General features: G+C 37.3%; 1 protein-coding gene across 6 annotated transcripts in view; it reads left to right on the top strand.

Moving 5' to 3' along the window:
• Positions 1-6,744: 6,744 nt before the first annotated feature.
• The window catches only part of SH3GLB1 (SH3 domain containing GRB2 like, endophilin B1), a 43,805-nt gene continuing 24,778 nt past the window's right edge, over positions 6,745-25,771 (top strand). For all 6 annotated transcript variants that reach the window (XM_040232399.1, XM_040232398.1, XM_040232397.1 and 3 more), the window contains exons 1-5: positions 6,745-7,179; positions 16,342-16,483; positions 19,585-19,713; positions 22,129-22,262; positions 23,742-23,834. In XM_040232399.1, the coding sequence (XP_040088333.1) occupies positions 7,108-7,179; positions 16,342-16,483; positions 19,585-19,713; positions 22,129-22,262; positions 23,742-23,834 (570 nt within the window). In that variant the 5' untranslated portion in view covers positions 6,745-7,107. The remainder of the gene's footprint in view (positions 7,180-16,341; positions 16,484-19,584; positions 19,714-22,128; positions 22,263-23,741; positions 23,835-25,771) is intronic.

Here is a 25,771-nt window from a genome sequence, read left to right as displayed (position 1 = left end):
CATCACCAGATGGTCAACACCGAAATCAGATTGATTATATTCTTTGCAGCCAAAAATGGAGAAGCTCTATACAGTCAACAAAAACAAGACCAGGAGCTGACAGTGGCTCAAATCATGAACTCCTTATTACCAAATTCAGACTCAAACTGAAGAAAGTAGGGAAAACTGCTAGACCATTCAGGTATGACCCAAATCAAATCCCTTATGATTATACAGTGGAAGTGAGAAATAGATTTAAGGGCCTAGATCTGATAGATAGAGTGCCTGATGAACTATGGAATGAGGTTCGTGACATTGTACAGGAGACAGGGATCAAGACCATCCCCACGGGAAAGAAATGCAAAAAAGCAAAATGGCTGTCCGGGGAAGCCTTACAAATAGCTGTGAAAAGAAGAGAGGCGAAAAGCAAAGGAGAAAAGGAAAGATATAAGCATCTGAATGCAGAGTTCCAAAGAATAGCAAGAAGAGATAAGAAAGCCTTCTTCAGCGATCAATGCAAAGAAATAGAGGAAAACAACAGAATGGGAAAGACTAGAGATCTCTTCAAGAAAATTAGAGATACCAAGGGAACATTTCATGCAAAGATGGGCTCGATAAAGGACAGAAATGGTATGGACCTAACAGAAGCAGAAGATATTAAGAAGAGGTGGCAAAGAAGATATTAAGAAGAGGTGTACACAGAAGAACTGTACAAAAAAGATCTTCATGACCCAGATAATCATGATGGTGTGATCACTCATCTAGAGCCAGACATCTTGGAATGTGAAGTCAAGAGGGCCTTAGAAAGCATCACTACGAACAAAGCTAGTGGAGGTGATGGCATTACAGTTGAGCTGTTTCAAATCCTGAAAGATGATGCTGTGAAAGTGCTGCACTCAATATGCCAGCAAATGTAGACAACTCAGCAGTGGCCACAGGACTGGAAAAGGTCAGTTTTCATTCCAATTCCAAAGAAAGGCAATGCAAAGAATGCTCAAACTACCGCACAATTGCACTCATCTCACACGCTAGTAAAGTAATGCTCAAAATTCTCCAAGCCAGCTTCAGCAATACGTGAACCGTGAACTCCCTGATGTTCAAGCTGGTTTTAGAAAAGGGAGAGGAACCAGAGATCAAATTGCCAACATCCACTGGATCATGGAAAAAGCAAGAGAGTTCCAGAAAAACATCCATTTCTGCTTTATTGACTATGCCAAAGCCTTTGACTGTGTGGATCACAATAAACTGTGGAAAATTCTGAAAGAGATGGGAATACCAGACCATCTAACCTGCCTCTTGAGAAATCTGTATGCAGGTCAGGAAGTAACAGTTAGAACTGGACATGGAACAACAGACTGGTTCCAAATAGGAAAAGGAGTATGTCAAGGCTGTATATTGTCACCCTGCTCATTTAACTTATATGCAGAGTACATCATGAGAAACGCTGGGCTGGAAGAAACACAAGCTGGAATCAAGATTGCTGGGAGAAATATCAATAACCTCAGATACAGATGATACCACCCTTATGGCAGAAAGTGAAGAGGAACTAAACAGCCTCTTGATGAAAGTAAAAGAGGAGAGCGAAAAACTTGGCTTAAAGCTCAACATTCAGAAAACGAAGATCATGGCATCCGGTCCCATCACTTCATGGCAAATAGATGGGGAAACAGTGTCAGACTTTATTTTGGGGGGCTCCAAAATCACTGCAGATGGTGACTGCAGCCATGAAATTAAAAGACGCTTACTCCTTGGAAGAAAAGTTATGACCAACCTAGATAGCATATTCAAAAGCAGAGACATTGCTTTGCAGACTAAGGTCCGTCTAGTCAAGGCTATGGTTTTCCCAGTAGTCATGTATGGATGTGAGAGTTGGACTGTGAAGAAGGCTGAGTGCCGAAGAATTGATGCTTTTGAACTGTGGTGTTGGAGAAGACTCTTGAGAGTCCCTTGGACTGCAAGGAGATCCAACCAGTCCATTCTGAAGGAGATCAACCCTGGGATTTCTTTGGAAGGAATGATGCTAAAGCGGAAACTCCAGTACTTTGGCCACCTCATGAGAAGAGTTGACTCATTGGAAAAGACTCTGATGCTGGGAGGGATTGGGGGCAGGAGGAGAAGGGGACGACCGAGGATGAGATGGCTGGATGGCATCACTGACTCGATGGACATGAGTCTGAGGGAACTCCGGGAGATGGTGATGGACAGGGAGGCCTGGTGTGCTGCGATTCATGGGGTCACAAAGAGTCGGACACGACTGAGTGACTGAACTGAACAGGAATGAAATCTTACCATTTGTGACAACATGGATAGAATTGAGGATATTATGCTAAAGGAAGTGAGACAGAGAAAGACAAATGTTAGCATATGATCTCACTTATGTGTGGAATCTAAACATAAACAAACAAACAAACTACCTCACAGATACTGAGAACTTATTGGTGGTTATCAGAGAGGGAAGGAAGCGAGAAGAAATAGGAGATGGGAGTCAGAATATATAAGCTTTCTGTTATAAATTAAACACAACCTGGGAATGTAATTACAGCTTGCTGACTACAGTTACTTAATGATACTATATTCAATATTTGAAAGTTGCTAAGACAATAGATCTTTAAAGCTCTCATCCCAAGAAAAAAAATATATTTTTAACTACATAAGGTGACGATATTAAGTAGAATAATTATGGTGACCATTTCACAATGTACACAAATAGTAACTCTTTACATTGTACACTTGAAATTAATATTTGCTGCTGTTGTTTAGTGTGCTTGTGCTTGTGCTCAGGCATGACCAACTCTTTGCGGCCCCATGGACTATAGCCCTCTATCCTCTGCCCATGGAATTTTCTAGTCAAGAATACTAGAGTAGGGTGCATTTCCTACTCCAGAGGATCTCCCTGACACAGAGATCTAACACTAGTCCCGTGAGTCTCCTGCATTGGCAGATGGATTCTTTACCACTAGCACCACCTGGGAAGTCCAAAATAATGTTAAATGTCACTTATACCTGAATTTTAAAAGAGAGGATAAAGACAAGAAATAGTTCAGAGGGAAAATACTGCCAGCACTCAATCAATCAGATGTGGGAAATAAGAGGAAATAAATGGGTTCAGATTTCTACCTTAGGTAACTCAGTGCATATAATTCAACTAAAGTTATAGGAAACTCAAGAAGAAAAGTAACTTTAAAAAAAGTAAACTGCAACAGGCTCAGTACTGGAAAAACTGAATCTGTAGTTGGAAATTTAGATTGGGGAGAGGAGGACTTCAAAATAACAGAGTACAGAGCGAGTATGGCAATAGATACCTAATCAGTCTTGTTACTTGTCTTAGCCTCCTCTCCAACCCTCTATCTACACTGCCTGAAACCTGGTATTTCTAAGTTGAAAGTCCGATCATCTCTCCCCACCCTCATGCCTCAATCACCAGATGAACTCAATCAAAAGCCAGTTTAAGAAGTCTTATCACCTCTCCTATCCTGATCAGTTAATACTACCCACTTCCTCTACACTTTCTCCCTTTGCTCAATCTTAAACAAGTTTTTATAGTTTTCCTTCATACACTGTTTTTATTTATAAGTCTTGTTCCCCCACTAGATTCTGAGTTCCATGAAAGCTCCAATCAAGTGTTATCATCTTTTAAGCCAAATTTCAACAATCTTACTGATAAATTCAACAAGTAGAGGTATAGATTCTGGCATTTCTTGTTTGCTTATGCTTGTATCAACACTTTTAATGATGATGTATTTGAGGAAACTTTTTAGGCTACTTGTCCACTACTGTGAAGTTTTATTTAAATAGATAATCTGCAAAGACATGGAACCAGTCACATTTATTATGTGACCATATTAGTAAACAAACTACTAATTACAACTCCTTCAAGTTGTGGAATTCCCACTCTTCCCATAAGATATTTCATTTACAGTTTGTGACATGTGTCTATCTGATAAATGCAAGGTGGGAACACCAGTGTCAACCCATATTTTTTTCAAAGTAATGAAACAAAATTTTCTGTTTATTAGATTAAAATATATGCAAACCAAACTTCTAATGTATATTTTTGCACACCAGTGGATCATCTTGCATAACCCATGAAGTTTGGATATCATTGGTCTAAACATAAGGTAATGAACTATCTGCCAGCCACTACAAAAAAAAATTAAAATACATATCATACTACCTAAAATGTCATTTTTATAAATTTTTTTTCATTTTTAAGCTGAAAATTTTGAGGAGAATTTCAGATATTCAGTACTTTGTATTAACTTTCAAAGATTGCTTTCTTAATACCTTGAACTATTGGAGTAAGAAGTTACTATGCTGCTGCTGCTGCTGCTGCTAAGCCGCTTCAGTCGTGTCCGACTCTGTGCGACCCCATAGACGGCAGCCCACCAGGCTCCCCCGTCCCTGGGATTCTCCAGGCAAGAACACTGGAGTGGGTTGCCATTTCCTTCTCCAATGCGTGAAAGTGAAAAGTGAAAGGGAAGTCGAGCCGTCGTGTCCGACTCTTAGGGACCCCATGGACTGCAGCCTACCAGGCTCCTCCGCCCATGGGATTTTCCAGGCAAGAGTACTGGAGTGGGATGCCTACTATGGGGGATAGAAAAAGAAAGTGTTAAAAGGTGATCTAAAACCCTTACAGAAAAACCAAGCCTCCAAATTAAAATTCAGGTTACTAGGTACAGCTGGAAGAGAACATTTAAAAGCACTCTGGACTCCCCTTGGCATTCCAACATACTTATAACTACTTATTCAATTTCTGTCTCATGGGATTAGTTATAAGCTCCCATGAGAGCAAGGGCTACCTGCCTTGTTGCCTGCTGTATTCCTAGTCATACGAACAATGCCATGTGCACACAGTAGACATTCAAAAAATATTTACTAAATGAATGAATGAAATGGTACATCTGAAGTTTCCATTAACAAACTAATCCATGAGAACAATAACCAAAAAATAAGTGCTAAACCTTGAGCTTTCAGGTATTCATTCTTACAGCAAATCCATCAGAAGTGTCAGCAAAACAGAATGAGAAAGTCCAGGAGATAGCAGAGAAACCATGAAACAATAAGGTCCTGGAAAGGGGTGTGTTTGTTATTGGGAAGGGGCTGGGTACAGTCACTTTGGAAGTTTGAGAAAAGGCTGTTTGATTTATCAGGAAGATAACTGGCAACTTCAGGAATTCTGTTAAGAAATAGTTACAGAAGTGGAAACCAACTACATGGAATTAGGTAGGAAATTCTAAGATGGTAAGGAAATAGAAACAACACACTAGTCTTATAAATTCACCAGTGAAACTAGAGAAACAGTATTATAGAGGGCTCAACAGGAACAAATGATTTTTTTTTTCAAGTCAGCATATCTACAAGTTTGAGGAAGAGAATTCAGAGTCTTTTCCTCTCAGGGTGAAGGCGGGCAGTGTTGAGATCACTTTGTAGAAATAGAGAATATGACAAAACATACTTACTGGGAAGACAGACATCTGTAAAGAGATACAGTGTTTTCCATGTAGAAGTCTAAATTGGACAATAAATAGCAAAATTCCTGATTATATACTTCCTTTCCCATATTTCTGGCAAGGTAAGTTGAGAAGAAAGAGAGATGGAGTAGATTCATTCTTTTGTAGTTACCTTAGTAAGAAGTGTCTGTTTCTGTTATCACCACAAAGAATACAACTATTTGTATGTTATCTACTCTTCCTTGTAATACTTGGGAACGAATCTGTGCCTTTAACACAGCCACTACTGCTCTGACTGCTGTTTCACTAAAACACTAAGCATGAATGTGAACTCACTTCATTGCCTGCTGGGCCTGCAATTTTCCAGCTCTAATGTAACAAGAACACCGCGACACACAGAAAAACAGCCTTTTCTTCGAAATATTGACGTCTCTGCCTCCGTTCTTGCACCTGTTTCAATCAGTTCAAGCATAGGCTGTATCCTTAAAGCTGCTTTAGAAGACACTTGGAATTGCAGGGTTTTGAACAGATTTCACATCATATTCCCATTAGTTATTAAAATTCACATCATATTCTCATTAGTTATTAACATTCTCCTCACTAAATCGTTAAGCAGTATTCTATCTCACTCACCGGTCTTTATACTTCTTTGCGTCCTCCATCCCGCACTTGGTGTCTTGGGCGCCGTATTCTGCACCAAGTAGGCACCCAGTGTTGATTTTGTAGTCCAGCGTGTCCACGGTCACTCAGTCACAAAGCTCTTGTGGAAGCACACAGAAACAGAACTGGCCCCGGGGATGGGAGTTGTCCCTGAAAGTTGTCGAGTAACCGAACTGAGAGCTTTCTGAGGGCAGGGACAATCTTGTTCAGCACGGTGTCTGCAGCACAGGATTCAGTTCTGGTACAAGATGGATAGTCGACAATGCTGAATAAATGAAAAACGGGTTCGGTGGGAACATTTAACTTCAACTCTATTCTGCACACGTTAGCCGCGTGCCATCCAGGCGTCAGGGAACCAGTACGGCGCGGGTGCTTCAAGATGACAGGGAACTGTTGGTTCTAATTTCACATACTGTAATTCTATGCTACAATTTCCATATTTTCACTTAAAACAAAACGGGGATCTCGGGTTCTCTCTGCTCGCGGTTCCCAGGGGCTTAAGTAGAAACACCGAGCGCCACAGCGCCCGGAGGCGCGCCCCTAGCAACGAACGCGACCCTACCCCCCAGCGGAACTGGCGGCGCTCCGGGCGCGTTCAGCCGCGGCGCTCCTGAAGGGGTCGCTGTTCCCGCGATAACCTCTACAAAGGCCCCGCCCCGCGGCCCGCTCTCGCTTCCTCTGTTGAGGACCCGGCCCTGAAGGCCCGGACGCCGCTGTGTCTTGCGAGCCCACCGCGAAGCCCGCCGACGTTAGCGGCATCTCTCCAGGCGGCACAGGCCCTGGGTCTCGGCCGCTACCGCCTGGACGCGCGGCCGGCTTCGAGGCGGTTGTTCTCTCCCCTCGCCCCACCCTCTCTCTCCCCCTTCACGGAAACGACAGCTGCGGCGGCGGGGCTGGCGCCGCCTCCCTCCACCTACCACGTCTGCCCCCGCCACTCTCGCCCGGCGCCCCAGCCCGGCCGCGGCGCCTCCATCTCCCCGCTAGGTCAGCCGGCTGCTCCGCCCGGCTGACGCCCAGGATGAACATCATGGACTTCAACGTGAAGAAGCTGGCGGCCGACGCGGGCACCTTTCTCAGTCGTGCAGTGCAGGTACCGCGGCGGGAAGAAGGGGTGGCGACGCCCGGGAGGGACAGGGAGGGGTCGCCCGAGACAGCCGCGCCCTCTGCACCCGGCTTCGCCGACCGCCCGACTGGCCTGCCGAGGCCGGAGGCCCGGGCGATGGGCGCGGCCTTGTGCCCCTCTGGCCTGGCGGCCGTTTTCCAACCCCTTCTTGCCCAACCGCCGCTGCCGGGGAAGCGAGGCGGAGTGGGGACAGGGCCCGGAGCTTCTTCCCTTCTCTGGAGGCCACCTTGAGTTCGGCCTCGGGCCGAGGCACGGCACCGCCGGCCTTTCTGACCCCACGGCGCCGCTGCTCGTGTGCCCTCCCTCCCCGGGCGGGCGGAGGCTCTGCGAGTCCGCGGGGTGGTGGAGACCATCCTTGCACCACCCCCACCTTTTCATTTCGTCTCCCTCTCTCCTCGCCAAGTCCAAGAAGGAAGTTTCCTTTTCCTGCCCATCAACCCAGGGAGCTGCCAACGCAGTTCCCTGCCGTCCTCTCAGTCTGAGAGGAAGGTTCCCGGTCTTGGCTGTCCGTGGCAGAAATGGAGATCGCCAGTTGGCGTCCAGACTTTGCCAGAGCCACAGAGCTTGGGGGCTTTCCCACTCACTTTCGAAATGGGAAGCTCTGACCGTAGGGCAGTGAGCGAGAAGATTCATGTTGTGCTTATAGTCACAGGGACATTTTTCAAGTAACACTTTAAAGGGGAAAGTTGACTGTCTCATCGTATTCAAAAATAAAGGAAGTGTCGGTACTAGGGAACTTGGACAGTTTTCTAGTCATCACCCACATTATGCCAACTAAGTTAAATCTACGAACAGATGTAAATTTCACCACAACACGGGGTATAAACAGTCTGGTGTTTTAAGTTAATGACAGTCACGGTAGCAACAAGATTCTCTTTTGTAAAGAAAAAAATAGTTTTCTTACGTAACATGCCAAGTTGAAATGTAAATCATGTGTATTGCATTATTACTTTCTTTGTCCCCTTTACTCCAGTTTTATTGACATAGTTGATCTTACATTGCAACGTTTTTAGCAAAAAATGGTAGAACTAGAGCAAGGTAATGGCTGCCTATATTGTGAGCTATTGGTGTTGTTTTAGTGCTGATTCCCTGTGATTCTAGGTGCTGAATGCAGATTTGGCACTACCTAATGCCACTCTTTTCAATACAGCTAGAGGGACTTCCCTGGCAGTCCAGTAGCTAAGACTACATGCTTCCATTGCAGGGGGCACAGGTTAGATTCGGGGTCAGGGAACTAAGATCCCATACGCCCCAGCAGTCACACATACATACATACATATTTCTAGATATGTTTTCAGGTACATAATCCGAACTTCTTAAATAGGACATATATATTACAAATGATTTAAATAATTGATAGACTTGATTTTAAAAATCTGGCAAAGCTCTCAAGATGTACTTTCCAAATAACGAGTTTCCGTTACTTGTTTCAAATTTTCTAGGAAGAAGTTTTAAAATTCTGATCTGTTAGTTATCAAATAATTTTCAGTCTTAAATGCTTACGTGCTTACTGCATGCCTGTGTGTCACTACTATTTTGGACACTAGTGTTTCATAATCAACATAATGTCTGTGCTCCTGGAGCTTACTGTCTTAACAGGAAAAAACAAACTAGTAAATACATCAGGCGGTGATGTAGAAAAAGGCCAACAGGTATAGGTTAAGGGTAGGGGTAGTGGTTGTTGCCGTGATGGTAAGGACAAGCCTTTCTATTTCTAATAGGTTCAGATGCAAAAAGACCTCAAGAAAGTGACAGATCCCAATTTTTTTTGGAGTAAAAACATTTCAGGCAGAGGTAGCAAGTGTAGAATCTGAGGTTGCAGGGACATTAGGGAGACTAGTTAAGGAGCTGTGGCCATAGGACAGGCAAAAGGTGATAGAACTTAAATAAGAATGATAGCAGGGGAGGTTCAAAACCTAACCAGTATTGCATATTATATTGACTCTGAAGTATGAGAGAAAGATAGTCAAGGATGACTCTGAGGTTTTGGCTTGAGCCATTTACTAAGGGAAAAATTTCAGGAGGAGCAGGCTCCTTTGATACGTCTTTTTAAGTCTGTGTCTGTTAGAGGTATATTTTTAAATATTTGTAAACTATCATGTCTGAGAATTGCTTTAAAATGTTTCAGAAGAAGGAAGGGTGGGTAGTTGAAACAACAATGGCAAACGGTTCATACTGGATTATCATAAGATGTTATTATACTATTATACTTCCATGTTTGACGTTTTCTGCAGTTTTTTAAAATATGTAGGAAATAAAGATGGTTCCAAATTGTAATGTGCAATTTGGAGTGCTGTGTGTAGTTTTCAACAAAACATGCTTTCTCATTTTGGTATTTAGTCAATAACTGAGTTCCTACTCTAAATTGAGTTGACATCAGTGTAGTGTCAAAGTGCCAGATTTAATGCTAAGAATAGTGTGAGAGCTAGGCCAGCTACTCAGTATAAGCAATGAGAGCAGTCGGGATGGAATTTAACTTTGATATTTCTAAATAATTCTGTTTAAATCAAATTACACCTTAAGGAATAGGCCATTCTCTGGTTAGACAACTGCCATATTCTTTCATTTTACGTACAAATTCTAACTTAAAAATTAAACATGTTCCCTATTTTAAAACATAAAATCAGACTATTTAAGTATATAAATGAGTCCCATCATTCAACTCTCACTCTTTTAAAATATGTTTATATACATCAGTACTTTAAAAAAGTAAGGTAAATGTATAAATGAATAGGGGTATATCATTCCCTAACAGTCCATTTGGGTGTTTTTGTTGTTCATAATGCCTTCAGTAGAATACAAAAGGATCAGGTAATTTATCTGTGATAAATTGGTAAAGTGTCTTGAAAGCCATTAAAATCCTATCTTTTCAGTCCAGATTCCTTAACTGAGAATTAAATACTTCCTTCCAGCCTTGCCTTTTCTCTTCTCATGTAAAACACTGTATTTCCATCAAATTATTTTTTAATTTCAAAAATATCTTGTACTTTTTTAACTCTAGATTTTTGTTCATACAGTTAAATTCATCTTGAATGCCCTCCACTCCCTTTCTGTAACCTTTCCTTCCCTCAGAATACAACTTCAAGTCCATCTCAGACCACAAGAACTTGATGTGAATACCTGTGGCAATTCTTATGTCATTCTTAAATTTTGTATGATCGTGTGGCATTTTTCTTCTAATGAATTATTATGTAGGGTCTCTAAGATGTCTAAAAGTTTGTTACTCTGTGGCTTTCATGTCATTAATAAGATCCTATGACCTGAGGAATCAACTCTCCTTCTTATTCCCCTCTCACAGTATTCAGCATGATTTTTTTTGTTTTAATTTTTATGTCATTTTAGCCAAGCAAATAGTACCTATATGCAAAGTTTACTCTTTGAATCATTTAACATGTTAAATAATTGTTTTCATTAGTATTTTTCTAACATTACATATGCTGAGCTTGGGGTTGATTTAATGATAATCTAAAATATTAAATTCATTAATTGAACCTATATTTATTGAGTACAGCAGTCCACCAGGCTCCCCCGTCCCTGGGATTCTCCAGGCAAGAACACTGGAGTGGGTTGCCATTTCCTTCTCCAGTGCATGAACGTGAAAAACGAAAGTGAAGATGCTCAGGCGTGTCCGGCTCTTAGCAACCCCATGGACTGCAGCCTACCAGGCTCCTCCATCCATGGGATTTTCCAGGCAAGAGTACTGGAGTAAGGTGCCATTGCCTTCCCCAGAGTACCTTCTTAGTACTTGATATTGAAGAATACAAAGATGAATGACACCCCCCTGTTACTGCCCTCAAGGACTTCATAATCTACTCTCAATTTGTCATAGTTATTCTTTGTAGTAAATTTCCATTTTGTAAATTATTGTTCTTCATTTGATAAATCTTTCAAATGGATACATTTTTAATTCAGAATTGATACTGAAGCAAAAAATTTTGCTCACCATTCTTAAATGATATATATTCTTTATATCTGTATAATATTTTCATACTAAATTACTAAAGGAAGAGAGTTCATTTTCTAACTTTTTTTTTAACTGCTAAAGTTACACTATAAAATTCATAAACACCAACTGTTTTCTGATGAGGAAAAAGCCTCTAAACTTTAGTTGTAACTCTAACCTTTATCTTCCATCTAATTTAGCAAGCACAATAGTGTATCTAAGCTGGAGATATGAAGATAAATTCTGATGCTGGTCTCCACCAACTCCTTTCAAATCCTATGTGGAAGGAATTCCACCCTCTCTCATTCCATTTCTTTTTTTAAATTAATTCTGAAATTCCATTTCTTTTTATTTATTTATTTATTTATTTTAATTGGAGGCTAATTACTTTACAATATTGTAGTGGTTTTTGCCATACATTGACATGAATCAGCCATGGGTGTACATGTGTTCCCCATCCTGAACCCCCCTCCCACCTCCCTCCCCATCCCATCCTTCTAGATCATCCCAGTACACTGGCCCTGAGCACCCCATCTCATGCATAGAACCTGGACTGGCGATCTGTTTCACATATGATAATATACATGTTTCAATGCTATTCTCTCAAATCATCCCACCCTTGCCTTCTCCCACAGAGTCCAAAAGTCTGTTCTTTACATCTGTGTCTCTTTTGCTGTCTTGCATATATGGTCATCATTACCATCTTTCTGAATTCCATATATATGCATTACATTTCATTTATAGAATTTAAATTACAGTAACTTTACCATGTCTCTGAAATTCTAATAAATACACTGCATTCAAAGGCCATACATTTTCTCATTCTGTAAAAACTGCGTGTTTAGTGTTACCCAAAACTGTGTTCACATTCTTTGGTGCTATTTTCACTAATTTAGTAAACAACTAGATAGAAGATGGTTTGTTAACCTGATATTAAAATAATTATGTATGAGCTTAAAACAGTAGTTCTCAGTCTCAGCTACACTTAAAATTACCTGAGGAATCTTTAAAGGCTGCTCCTCAGTCCAGTTAAATTAGAATCCTTGGGACTCGATTTGACATCAGTGTTTTTGAGAGCTCTCTTGATTCCAAAGAGCAGCCAAAATTAAGAACCAATTGAGAAGTATCTAGTGTAAAGTTCACCACTACGTTCGAGTTTGTATTATACATTTGCCTCCAAGAACTTTAGATTTCTTTTAAACAATTACTTTACCCAGAGAATTGATGGTTAGTGTTTATGTTAGTAGATGTCTTTGATCACACAGCGTTTTTATTTGTCCTTTTTTCTCTAAATCGGAGCATAGAATCCAGACTCCTTATTTCATACTATAGGCTATTTGTCTGTGCTAGTAAAGGAAGGATTACAGTACCTGGCATAATGTGGCTGACTCAAAGACAATCCTTTTCTTAAAGCAGTGTTTAGAGAAAATATATAAAAAGAAGGTTGAACTTTCTCGAGTCATTTTACTGTGTTACTAATTAAATATTATGAAAGAATACTACATCATATTACATTTTAGAAAACATGATGTTTGAATTTCTATGATTTTTTTGCTTTCTGACTTTCACTGTAGCTTGTTTTTCACAGAAGTTTTTGATTATTAAATGGTACTGCTATACACTCATTGAAATATTAATACGTGCTTAAAATCAAATGTGGTTTGCAATGAACAACTATCATCACTGACTGCAAAGTCAGTAATGATTTTGGACTTAGGGATTTTGAAAACTGAAATTTTTAGGGTAAAATTTAAAATGTTTGATAATTAGGAAAGGGATCTTTCTTTAAAAAAAAAATGTCTTGTCCTTCTGATAACGATACCATCATAATTTGAATGCTGAAGCTCTAATAATTCAGCCACCTGATGAGAAGAGCCGACTCATTGGAAAAGACCCTGATGCTGGGAAAGATTGAAGGCAAGAGAGGGCAACGGGGTGAGATGGTTAAATAGCATCACTAATTCAATGGACATGAATCTGACCAAACTCTGGGAGATAGTGAAGGATAGGGAAGCCCAGCGTGCTATAGCATGGGGTTGCAGAGAGTCCAACACGACTTAGCAACTGAACAACAGCAACAACAAAATCATAAAATTCTTCAGGGCAAGAACCATGTTATATGCTAAATATATATTTCACATACAGTAGAAGAAAAAAATATGTATCCTCCATAAATATCTTGGATTAATAATTCTCCTTAATTTAGTTGCTGTAACTCATCATTTTCTATAGTTAATGTATTCTTTAAAATGTTTTAGAGGAAATTTTATGTACTAAATATTGTACTGTTTTGTTATTGTAATGTCATACCTTGTGATTAACAATGGAAAAAAAAATCCTTAAGTCCCCACAATGATAAAAATTAAGGGAAATATGTCTTTTACAGTTGTGTTTAAATAATATTTAAATTTTTGTAATTTCAACTTAAATATGTGATGGCATTAGCAATGCTCTTATGTCCCTTTTCCTCCCCCTTATTTTATTTATTTTAGCTAGAGTTAAACTAATCCTTAATTTGATTATGATTGAATATTATATAGGAAGGAGAGGTAAGCTATAGGATACAGCTCACCAGAGTGCTGTGAACAAAGAAACAAACAAGGAAGCACAGAATATGTTTAGGTAATTTTACTGAGAAGGTAGCTCATAGTATAATAAGACTATGATTCAAACAGATATGAGATTAAATCCCAGCTCTGACAGTTTAGGGCAAAATTATAAACCATTCTCAATTTCTTCACTTAATTTATGATTCTTCCCTATGTAACAAGATTTTTTTTTTTTTTTTTTTGAGTACTTGATTCAAAATGCAGAGCAACTGTTTTTCACTCTCAGAAAAAAGCAAGTAAACATCAGAATTTATTACTGGTAGTTAAATACAAGGTCCTTCCCATAGAACTACTGTTTTCTAAACAGGCTTCCTATAATCAAACTGTCTCACTCATACTTAAGGGTTCCATAAATTCACTCAGTCACTGGATCAAGAAACAATAGGACCACCTGTGTTGGTCCTCTGTCTACCATCTTTTTATCTTAGTATCCTTATTGTCAAATTATGTATGTACTTGCTAGTTGTCTTTCTTCTCTGTTAATACTTAAGTTTCTTTAGAGACAAAGCTTGTCTGTTTTCTAGCTGTTGAAACCCATGTGCTTAGAATAATGCCTAGCATATACCTGGGTGTTTAATAAATATTTGTTGAAAGAATGAAAGGAATGAACAAATACAATATTAGATATACCTACTTACTAAGGAGCTAAGTGGAGAATTTTTTTCTACTGATAGATCATCGTTTATAAATGATGTTCACTTGGGCGTATTCCTTTCCCTCCTATTGGTTGCTTCATCTGTGAAATAATCTATTTAACCATGGGAGGTAGATTTCTAATATGTAAAATTTTAATGTATACCTTTGGCAGGTCTGTTGCTTGGAATCTTCCGGGATCTATAAAAAACACCAGCATCTCTCTTAAGAATTAGATTGCGTCGTTACCTAGCTGACCTTGGGGTCAGGGTTTTGATTTTTTCCCAGTGCCTCTCCTATCCTCTGTTACAGTGCCCTGCAACTGTACGAGCCTAGGCAATTGCTTTGGAATTACGGTCTGCCCTGCTATTCTCAGTTCCACCCAGGGGTTGGCTACAGGCCAGTCTTTAAAAGACCTAAAGTTTTACAAAAGCTATTGCAGCTATTTCTAGGCCGTGAATAAGACCTTTAGTGAGGGTGTAACAGAAGTCTAAGAATAACATTCTGAAGGACCTTTGAGCTAAAAAGGCTGACTGATAATCAGTTGAAATCAGTATTAGACCAAGAAGGATGCTGAAAGAAACAGATAATAAAATTCAGAAAAATGGAACTACAGAAGATATTTTAAGAAGTGAGAGGCGGGAAAAGTGAACATTAAATTTTATTGTACAGAAATGTGTGCTGTGTGCTTAGTCGCTCAGTCATGTCCAGCTCTGCAACCCCATAGACTGCAGCCCACCAGGCTTCTCTGTCCATGGGGATTCTCCAGGCAAGAATACTGGAGTGGGTTGCCATGCCCTCCTCCAGGGGACCTTCCCAACCCAGGGATCCAGCCCAGACCTCCCGCCTTGCAGGCACAGTCTTTACTGTCTGAGCCACCAGAGAAGAGTCACGACTAATGAGTATAGAGTTAGTGATAGTGATATACCTGTGTTTTGATGGAAAACCACAGATTCTAGAGAAAAACTATTCATGATAAACAGCCTGAGTCATTGCTTCTAGTATTTAATTAAACGTGTCCAGAAGAATCCATAAAATCTACACAGAAATACTTTTTACCTCTTTGTTATTGTATGGGCAGTGCTGCCTTTGCTCAGAAACAAATATACTCAAGATAATAAAAATTGATATGTTGAGTCTATTTAACTATATTTTATGATCTTTAAAAAGATGCCTCTGTAGTATGAATTGGGCTTCCCTGATAGCTCAGTTGGTAAAGAATCCACCTGCAATGTAGGATGTTCCAAGCGTTAGTCCATAAATCAATCGCTGGAACATATCTTAAGGAAACAAGTTAAATGATAGTTTCCCAGAACATCCCATAGAAGCCTGTCTAACTAGATGTGGTTAAAATGCCAATGATACAAAGCCACATTAAACATAATAGCCCCTTTTAAATTCAAAATAATAATTACCAGGCACTGAAAAACGTGATGTACATATATAGCCTTACTTAAATTCTTAAAGCACTTTAAGATATGTATTGTGTCTCTTTTACAATGAAACATACCTGAGGAAAAAAATTTTCAAAAGCTTGCTTAGGTAACATAGTTAGCAGTATAGTCAGGATTTGAATTCAGATCCAGCTAGCTCAAAAATGTTTACTCATTACGACTGGTTATTCTACCTTTATATGTAAGAAATATTTATATACTTTATTTATATACGAAATAATATGGCAAATTTTCTATCACACCATACATTTTAGCAGAACTGAGGATATGTATTAACTATGAGATATGATTATCCTAAGTGCCTTAGGGTATCCTAAGAGGTATGGATATATTACCAGAGGGGCAAAAAACAGACTTCATATGCAACAGTTTAAGAACATTTGTATGTCCAGTATTGTTTGGATTTGAGTTTTCTTTTTAATTACTGATATAGTTTCCTAAAATGTATTTGGGGTATATTTAATTTTTTTTATTATACAATCAATAACAGTTCACAGAAGAAAAGCTTGGCCAGGCAGAGAAGACAGAATTGGATGCTCACTTAGAGAACCTCCTTAGCAAAGCTGAATGTACCAAAATATGGACAGAAAAAATAATGAAACAAACTGAAGTGTTATTGCAGCCAAATCCAAGTAAGAAACTTACCTTTTGTCTACATTATTGACTAATCCTATTAAAAGATACTGTTAATGGGTTTTTTAATGTGTTTTTTAAAAAAGTTTTAAGGGCTATTGGAAAACATTTTCCGGTTATGACTTTGAGGTCTATGTTATTTTGTATGTGTGTTTTTGGTGAAGAGGGTGATAAACACTTGTATCCTCTAAGAAATTGACAGATTATGTTTTTAAGGCCTTTGGAGAATCCTCTTGAAATTTCAGGCAGCAGCTTTGAATTTTAAGAGTTATGAAAGCCTGTGAAGATAATCTTCCTTCCTCATCCAGGGGAGAACTGCCCCTATATAATTAAGAAGAAAATGCCCCTATATAATTAAGGGAAAATTACATAGAAACTTAAGCAGTTACCAACTATTTATGTTTAAGTTTTACGTTTTAACACGAATTACTCCATTTGATTTTCAGACAACTCCTAAGACTTCTCAGATCACCTAACTCAATAACCTGGCAAATAAAATGCACAATGATTGTTTTAATTGAAAGTCACAAGGTAGCATTTTGTTCAGTGTAGCATAACTAATTAAAAGTAGAACTTGAACTAGAACCAGGTGTATTGACAGGGAGCTTTACAGATCAAAACTAAAGGACGAAATCAACAACAACAGTTCCTGCCTTCCTTTTCCCTTTCCCCAGTGTTATCGTGACCATGTTGTGAAATGCCATAAACTTTCTTTCAGATACTACCTCCAAGCTTTAAACTTTGTTGCTGTTATATAAAACTCAAGCACTATATTGCTCAGACTCTTTGCGACCCCATGGACTGCCCACTAGGCTCCTCTATCCATGGAATTTCCCTGCAAGTATACTAGAGTGGATTGCCATCTCCCTCCTGGGGCATCTTCCAGACCCAGGGAATGAACCCACATCTCCTGCATTGCGGGTGGATTCTGTAATGCTGAGCCACTGGGGAAGCCCAAGCACTTTACTAAATACTAACAATACTGTGCCATTTTAATTAAATTGGTGGTGACTTTAATCGTTTTACTCTTTGAGGCCTATTGTCTTTAGACACTGTGTGTTGTATCTTCCTCACTTAAGGCTACTTTAATAATATACCATGGCACCTAAAAAAAAACAAAAAAGCAGTAGACATTTTTCCTCTTGTTTTTCGCTCTAGCCATAGTTCCTCCAATATATAGTCTCTCCTACAGTATGTTTTTGTGGTTGGCAAATAATGTCACCAACAATGTTGGAAAGGATGTCCGTAGAAAGAATTACCGTAGCTCACATAATTTATTTCAGGGTTTAGTAACAGTTGTTTTTGTGTTTTATTTTGTGCTGTCATTATAAAGTTACACAGATTTTAAGTGGTTAGACCGAATCTTTTTTCTGTAAGCCCTGTTTTTTTTTAGTGTATGATTTTCCAGAACCTAGGATTGTTCAGAAGTGTACATTGCATTATAGTGGAATTGCCTGTTTCTTGTTAAGATTTTATTAGGACTTTTTGATACCCTAAATGAAATATTTATTTAAAATACATCAATTTTTTTTAAAACTGAATGAAATCAACATGGGATTCAGCTTTAAATTTTTGACCAAGTGGGTAAACAAGTGGCAAAGATATGAATCACTCTCACAGTCAGAAAATGAAATTCTGAGATTTAGTTAACATTTTCTAAGGGGTTTTGTTTTCAACTGACTCATTTTGGTTTTAACTAATTTAAAGGTTTTTAAACTCTTACTTAAAAACTCTTCTGATGCTGCACCAGAGTCTACCACAAATCCAAGTATTGTTCCAACAGCATATTTTATGTACTAAAATGAATTCTGAAGTGTTTCTGTTACTGGTTCAACTTATTTTTGAAATTTTCAGTACACTGTGTGAAACTTGTGGAGGAATTATGTGAGGTGCTTAGAAGGAACCTATTTAACTTCTTTGGGGATCATAATTTTAATTTTTTTTAAAATTTTATTTTTACTTTATTTTACTTTACAATACTGTATTGGTTTTGCCATACATTGACATGAATCCATCACGGGTGTATATGAGCTCCCAATCCTGAATTTATATTTAACCATTTTTTCTGGAAACTTTCGCTTTTTTCTTATTTTTCTCTGAAACATCTCACTGTTGGTAGCAATGTAAATGTGAATTTCTTAAATATGATAACCACCTGTTTACTCAGATTTTAATGATTTTTTTTCCTTTTCATTTATGCTAACTCCTGTTACTGCTCTTAATCTTTTGTGTTTTAAACTTATTTTTAATGATAAAATCTTTTGAATGAATACATCTCAGATATTTATATACTTTAAACATAATTAAATAAAATTAAGCCAAAAAATCGTATTGCTGATCTCTGTAGACTAGTCCAAGTGTGGGCTATTCTACTCCTTAAACTCCCAATATTTAACCTCTAAGAGGGAGATTGAGCATATAAGCAAACTAAAGCACAGTAACGGTGGCAGAAGTATACAACTCTTCAATTTCTCTAGGTACCTTATATCCATATTTTTATAGCTGGAAATCCCTGATTTTAAAATTGTAAACACATATTCAAAAATTAAAAGTTAGACACTATATGAATGGGTCTAAGGCAGCTTCACTAGATATTAAGTGAATACCAACCCTTTCTGAAACTTAAAATCCCATAAAATATTTATAATAGCCTTGAAAAATGAAAGTGTTAGTCACTCAGTCATGTTTGACTCTGCAACCCCGTGGATTATAGCCCGCCAAGCTCCTCTGTCCATGGGATTGTCCAGGCAAGAATACTGGAGTGAGTTGCCATTTCCTTCTCCAGGGGATCTTCCTGACCTAAGAATTGAACCCAGGTTTACTGCATTGTAAGCAGATTCTTTACTGTCTGAGCTACCAAGGAAACGTACTTCATTTTAAAATGTTTTTGTGCCAAAATATTTTATCATATTTTTAAAATGTAAGTTTCTTAGAGTTATATAATACTCTAACATGCAAATGAAAAATTATATATTAAGATAGGTACTTGAAAGCATACTAATTTCTTGTTTATTTTACAAAGTGATAAATGGCTAGTAGGGGAACAACAGTCTTTCAAATAGCTTTTTGAAATCGTTGGTAATTTAAACTTTTTTTCTAGATGCCAGGATAGAAGAATTTGTTTATGAGAAACTGGATAGAAAAGCGCCAAGTCGTATAAACAACCCAGAACTTTTGGGACAATATATGATAGATGCAGGGACTGAGTTTGGGCCTGGAACAGCATATGGTAAGTGAAAGGCAAATGTTTGCTAAGAGATATCTTTTCTTTTAGATCTTTACTTACTTAGAGACATCATTAACATTTACCTAGTATTAGTAGAATCAGTTTTAACTTCAAATATTTTGTGTTAGAATTTTAGATGAAGTGATAAACATAACCACCAAATATATACAGTATGACTTAATATATTTAAGCATATATTCTGAGAATTCACATTATCTTTTTAGGTCTGAATAGGTATTCCCATTGAATCTTACAACTCCTTTATTATACTTCTTGTGATATATTGCAGTTTCTGTTTGTCTCTCCTCGAGTTGATTTTTCTTTTTAAAGCTTTCCTGAGGACTTATTTCTATAATGTGCATAGCACAAACTAAGTGTTTGAACTAGTGTTTTTATTACACAAGTAATGTCAATACCACAAAAATGTTGACAGTGCTTATCTCTGAATGCTTGTTAAGACTTCTGTGAGAAATTGGTCTTTGTTTGGATGGTGAAATGATAGGTAAATTAAGTGATTTTCTACATACATAGTTCTGATTTATGCATGCATGTGTGCCAAGTCACTTCAGTCATGTCTGACTCTGTGCGACCCTATAGACTGTAGCCCACTAGACTCCTCTGTCCATAGAATTTTCCAGATGAGAATACCCCAGTGGGCCGCCAAACTGCCCTCCAGGGCGTCCTCCTGACTCAGGAATCAAACCTGTCTCTTACGCCTCCTGCACTGGCAGGCAGGTTCTTCACCGCTAGCACCTCCTGAGAAAGCCACCTGATTTATAATAGCACGTAAATTCCGAGACTAAATGAACTTAGTTTTAGCAGTCCTTATGTCAGAAGGACCTGAGTACTGAGTAATGAATGCTGGTAATCCAGTAACCAGCTTGCAGATGTACAACTTTGAAACTTTTTACACTATGTTCTTCAAAATACAGTTCTTTCAGAAGTCTGAAAATGCTTTAGATTTCTATAGTTTTACTTCTAAATTTTAACTGTAAATTTCAGGAAAACTTTATATATATATATAGATAGATAGATAGATAGATAGATAGATAGATAGATAGATAGATAGATCAAATTTGTTAATTGCCTTCTTATGCCAAACTCAGTTAGGTGCAGGGGTCATAAAGGTACATGAAGGACCCAGCTGTTTCCTTCACCAAGCTGAAGGTCTAGTAGAGCAAAAACATTCAAAAGCCTTCTAAATTTTTTTTCCTTTTTAACCTGCTTAACCTGTTTTTACCTCTAATAATTCCATTGAATGTACCCTGATTATTGGAATTGGACTTTTTGAATCTATTTATTAGTAATTAATAATAGCTAGCAATTGAATACTCTAGGAATTGGGCTAAGCACTGTATAAATATTATTTTAGTAAATCCTCACTTAAATCCTACTTGTAAATTCTATTATCTCTGTGAGAGGTTACATAATTCATCTATGATCACACAGAGCTAGTAATTCAAATGTAGATCTGTATCCAGAAATTGAGCTCTTAACTATATGTTATATTATTACCTTCCTTACAAATTAGATCTAATGTCATCCAAACATAAAGGAATTAAGATCCACAGAACTAAAGCTTATTAGAGGTAGATTAGTCCTACTTCCAGTTAGAAGCTACCTCCAGTTCTAACCTTCCAGTTAGAATCTTGGGGTTCTCTTTTTCTCTATTTTCCACTGAATTTGTCCTATTTAAATACTAGGCGGTGTGTGCTGCTGAAAAGATTTTTTTTTTAATTTAAGATACAAATGTATACTATTATTTATAGACACTTGAAATAAGTACATAAATATAGGAACAGAAGAATTTTTACCTGGTCTACTTATTAACATATTTTAAGAATTATACTTTTATAAGCATATCTGTACTGTTTGAGCTGTGACCATAGATATTTTTAAGTGTATCTGTCCTCTTTTGTCCCATTGGTAGAGTTAGTACAATTAACTGTGATATGATAAAAAATTTATCTTTGTCATTTTCACTTACATATTTATAATCTTAAATTTACTTTGAAAATAAAACTACCTTTTATGTGTGTGTGTGTTCAGTCGCTCAGTCATGTCTGACTCTTTGTGACCCCATGAACTGTAACCCACCAGACTCCTGTCCATGGAATTTTCCAGGCAGGAATCATGGAGCAGGTTGCCATTTCCTCCTCCGGTGGACCTTCCTGAGCCACAGTCTGAACATGCATCTCTTACCTCTCCTGTACTGGCAGGTGGATGCTTTCCCACTGCATCACCTGGGACGTCCAGAACTATCTTACCTACAGTTGCTTTTATTTGATTTTTACTTAAGTAAACAAGTAACAACTACCTTTAAGGCAGATCAAATAGCTGATGTATCTTAACATGATTTTCTGACATTACCACACAGTATTTAAAAAAAAACAAAACAAAACTTTTTTTCCATTGCAGGTAACGCCCTTATTAAATGTGGAGAAACACAAAAACGAATTGGAACAGCAGACAGAGAGCTGATTCAAACTTCAGCCTTAAATTTTCTCACTCCATTAAGAAACTTTATAGAAGGCGATTACAAAACAATTGCTGTGAGTTGGAAGATGTTCATTTTTTTAGTAAAACAATTTTGGTATATACTTACAGGTAAAAACTTGCAGTTTTTAGTGAGCAATTGCACTCTTAATGACTTTGTAGATAATAGCAGATTAGAAGAATTAAATAATCAGAAGAACTAAGTAATCTAGCAAGATGTATAGTCCAACAGAATACAAAACTAACCAAAATAGAGGATTATTAATGATACAGACTCCACTTCTTTGTCCCTTAGTGTTATTGAGATGTCTTTACATCCATTCTTGTTCATTACCAGCACTGAAATCTATATAGAAGTTCCTGGAATGATTATTAAAATGTGGCACAAATTATTGTCATAGTATAGCCATACATTTAAACTGGGAGCCAGAATCATAATGACTAGAAGCTATATTTCTGGCTATTAGACTTCCTGTCTTTTTGTATCCCTAGAAATCTATTATCTTCTTTTAACGCAGGTGTGTTTTATTTCTGACATATTAAAAAAAAAAATCACTTCCCAAACCTAATCTATTAGTCTAATATTTTTTTAGTTTAAGTTGTGTTTTAAATGATGGAGAGTAGTGTCCTAGGTGGATATTTTTTTCCTAAGATTTTTATTGTAAATACTACTTCAAACTTAATTTTCATATTTCTTATTATAGAAACTCAGTATGTTTACAGTGAATCTGTATATATAAAGTGTTTGGCCTGAGACAAAGGAAAAATCACAGAGATGAAATATGATTTGAAAGATATTATATTGTCAACAGGATGAAATTTGATATGTGGAATCTAAGAATTAACAAAGCAAACAGTAAATTCTTATAAACTAGTATATTATGAAGAAGCTTGACATTCCCCTGAGGAATTCTGAGATACCAGACTAACGTTTGTTCATGACTCATTCTAAATAAATGTGAAATTCTGTTTTCGGAGTAGCAGAGTTGCTTTTGGTGCTACAGCACAGAGTTGCAAGGAGCCTTGCCCTAGGGCCTCTATCTTCTTCATCTTAGGCACTTCCTAGATTATCTGTAACAGGCTGAAACAGTTTCTCAAGCTGAGCACTACTAACATTTTAGTTCGAATAATTCTTTGTTGTAAGAACTGTACTACATTGTAAGATATGTAGCTGCATCTCTGGCTTCTACCCAGTGGATGCCAGTAACATCCGTCCCCAAATTATGACAACCAAGAAGACATTGCAAACATTCCTCAACAAAGAGCAAAATCACAGAATATTAAAACTAATATTCCTTTGTTTCTACCATCACCTGCCATCTTTCCCAGATATCTAGAATGTCTCTGTCGTTTTTCGATTGCAGATGGTGAGAAAATGGAGTCTGACACCTAAAAGGTCACTTAATGGCCAATTTTGTAATCATAGATCTTTGTTCATCAGATGATTGTTTAATGGGAGAATAGTACTTTAAATGTGTGTGCTCTTGGTGGATTTCTAACATCATTAGGCTTTATTTTCTTTCCTATATTTATAGAAAGAGAGGAAACTATTACAAAATAAGCGACTGGATTTGGATGCTGCAAAAACAAGACTAAAAAAAGCAAAAGCTGCCGAAACTAGAGCATCAGTAAGTACTGTTTTGTTTTGTTTTTAATAACTTTTAAGTCTTGTAAAAGATTTCACTTATATATTATGCAAGCTATAGTCTATCATTAAGACTAGAATAGGACTTTAGGATATTATTTTTCTATTTTTTAAACTTTTCAAGACTTAATACATTAAATCAGTGACAATAATCATATCAAGAGATGTCAGTATTCTTACTTTAGCAATCCACTTGTTGCTAAAAAAAAAAAAAAAAATTATAAGAGCTCCTAAAAAGCTGTGTCATATTTTGCAAATAACCTCAGTGGTAATGGAAAATAAGTCTTTTGGAGATAGATTTATTATATTTGAAAGAGAAAAATAGATAGTAATTAAGATGAGAATGTGTCAAGTTTGAGAATGCTTATGTGTACCTTAAAAATTAGATATGACTGCCTTTCTACATGTGATTCAAACTGACTGAAGGAATTGTCACCAAGAATAGTTCCAAAAACATTCAGACAATGGCAGCATGGACTCCCAGGTGGCTGTTTTGAAGGAGAGGACTCCCATTTAGATAAATAAGTTCTGGTATATTTTTCATAAAATCAACTTCAGAGTGGTCTTTTGGGACTGAATGGATATATGTTAAATAAAGTAGTTCAGTGATTTTATATATATATGTGAAGATATATAAGTAGATATATATGTAAAACTTTCTTTGAAGATTTTATTTATAAAGTCTCTAATTTAATATTGTTTATGTCTCTTCCAAAGTTTGGAGAGATTAATCAGACTTAAATTAGAGCACCTTTAGGATAGTACAGTATAAACAAGTTTGAATTTATTAGATGAAGCTAACAGGCTCATTCTTAACGAGCAAAGGGATATGTTTGGTTAAGAGATGTGACATTCCCAGCGCCTTCTGTTCCCAACTCACTACCACTACTGTCATCAAGAGTCACTGCCTTAGGAGCATATTACCAAGGTGCTGGTGGAAGTCTGTTGTGGCCCTCTTGTTTTGGAAAAGACTTGGTTTAGAGCGAAATTTGAAACTAGTGACTTGGTGTTGGAGAGTGATGTCTTACGAGATTTACCCGAGCAGTTTGTATGAGCAGAATAAATTATTCTCTTCTAGACAGTTGCCCTTTAAAGATTCTTAATTAGCTACTGCTGGAGAACTATCTTTGACAAGACATTAATTTCAAAATCACTGGCTAGTTCACCTCAGAATTTACATGACCTCATCATAAAGAATAGCCTAACTTCACTGAACAAGCTTTTTGCAGAATCAGAACTTTAAATACCAGAGATGGCAAGAGACTCTAAAATAGGATATTAATCTCTAAAGTTGCTGATAATAAACTTAGTAAAATATGAATTGGTTTTTAAGATACTAATTTCATAATCAGAAAAAATGTTAAATAAGGATTATTTGGAATTAAATGTTTGAACAGAATATCTTTATTTGAAATACCTTTATGTGCTTAGTGATAATGGAATAACTATTGTCAAATGTCAGCACAAAACTTTCTTTAACAAGCACCACTACAAGATAACAGTAGTCTACTTTTTACTTGGAAAAGTTCCAGAAAGTTCATTGTTTCAACAGTACACAAGGTCCTATGATTATTCTAAATTATTTTATCACTGTTATTAAACTGTATATTTCCTTTTGATATATCCAGAAAAGATGTTGATAATATCTCTCTGCATTGTATTCCTGAGAACAAAATTTTTTCAGAGAATTTACATTTAAAAATAAGATTATACAAATGACTTTTTCAACAATTTCATTTGTACACAGCTTTTCTAGAATTTATATAATGCATGAAACAAAATTTAACTGTAGCTAAATATTTAAAATATTAGTCTAGACAAAAATTCCCATTTCCTGATTTTAGTTGTATCCTTTCCCTCTAGATAACTAACTTGCTTTTCTTCAAACTTTATTAGCAGTAAGTCTGAAATACTTTGGAA

The sequence above is a fragment of the Oryx dammah genome, unplaced genomic scaffold (genome assembly GCF_014754425.2).
Source record: "Oryx dammah isolate SB20612 unplaced genomic scaffold, SCBI_Odam_1.1 HiC_scaffold_28, whole genome shotgun sequence".
Lineage (NCBI taxonomy): Eukaryota > Metazoa > Chordata > Mammalia > Artiodactyla > Bovidae > Oryx > Oryx dammah.
Note: the sequence above shows the minus strand (reverse complement) of the source record. Positions and strands in the feature narration are given on the sequence as shown.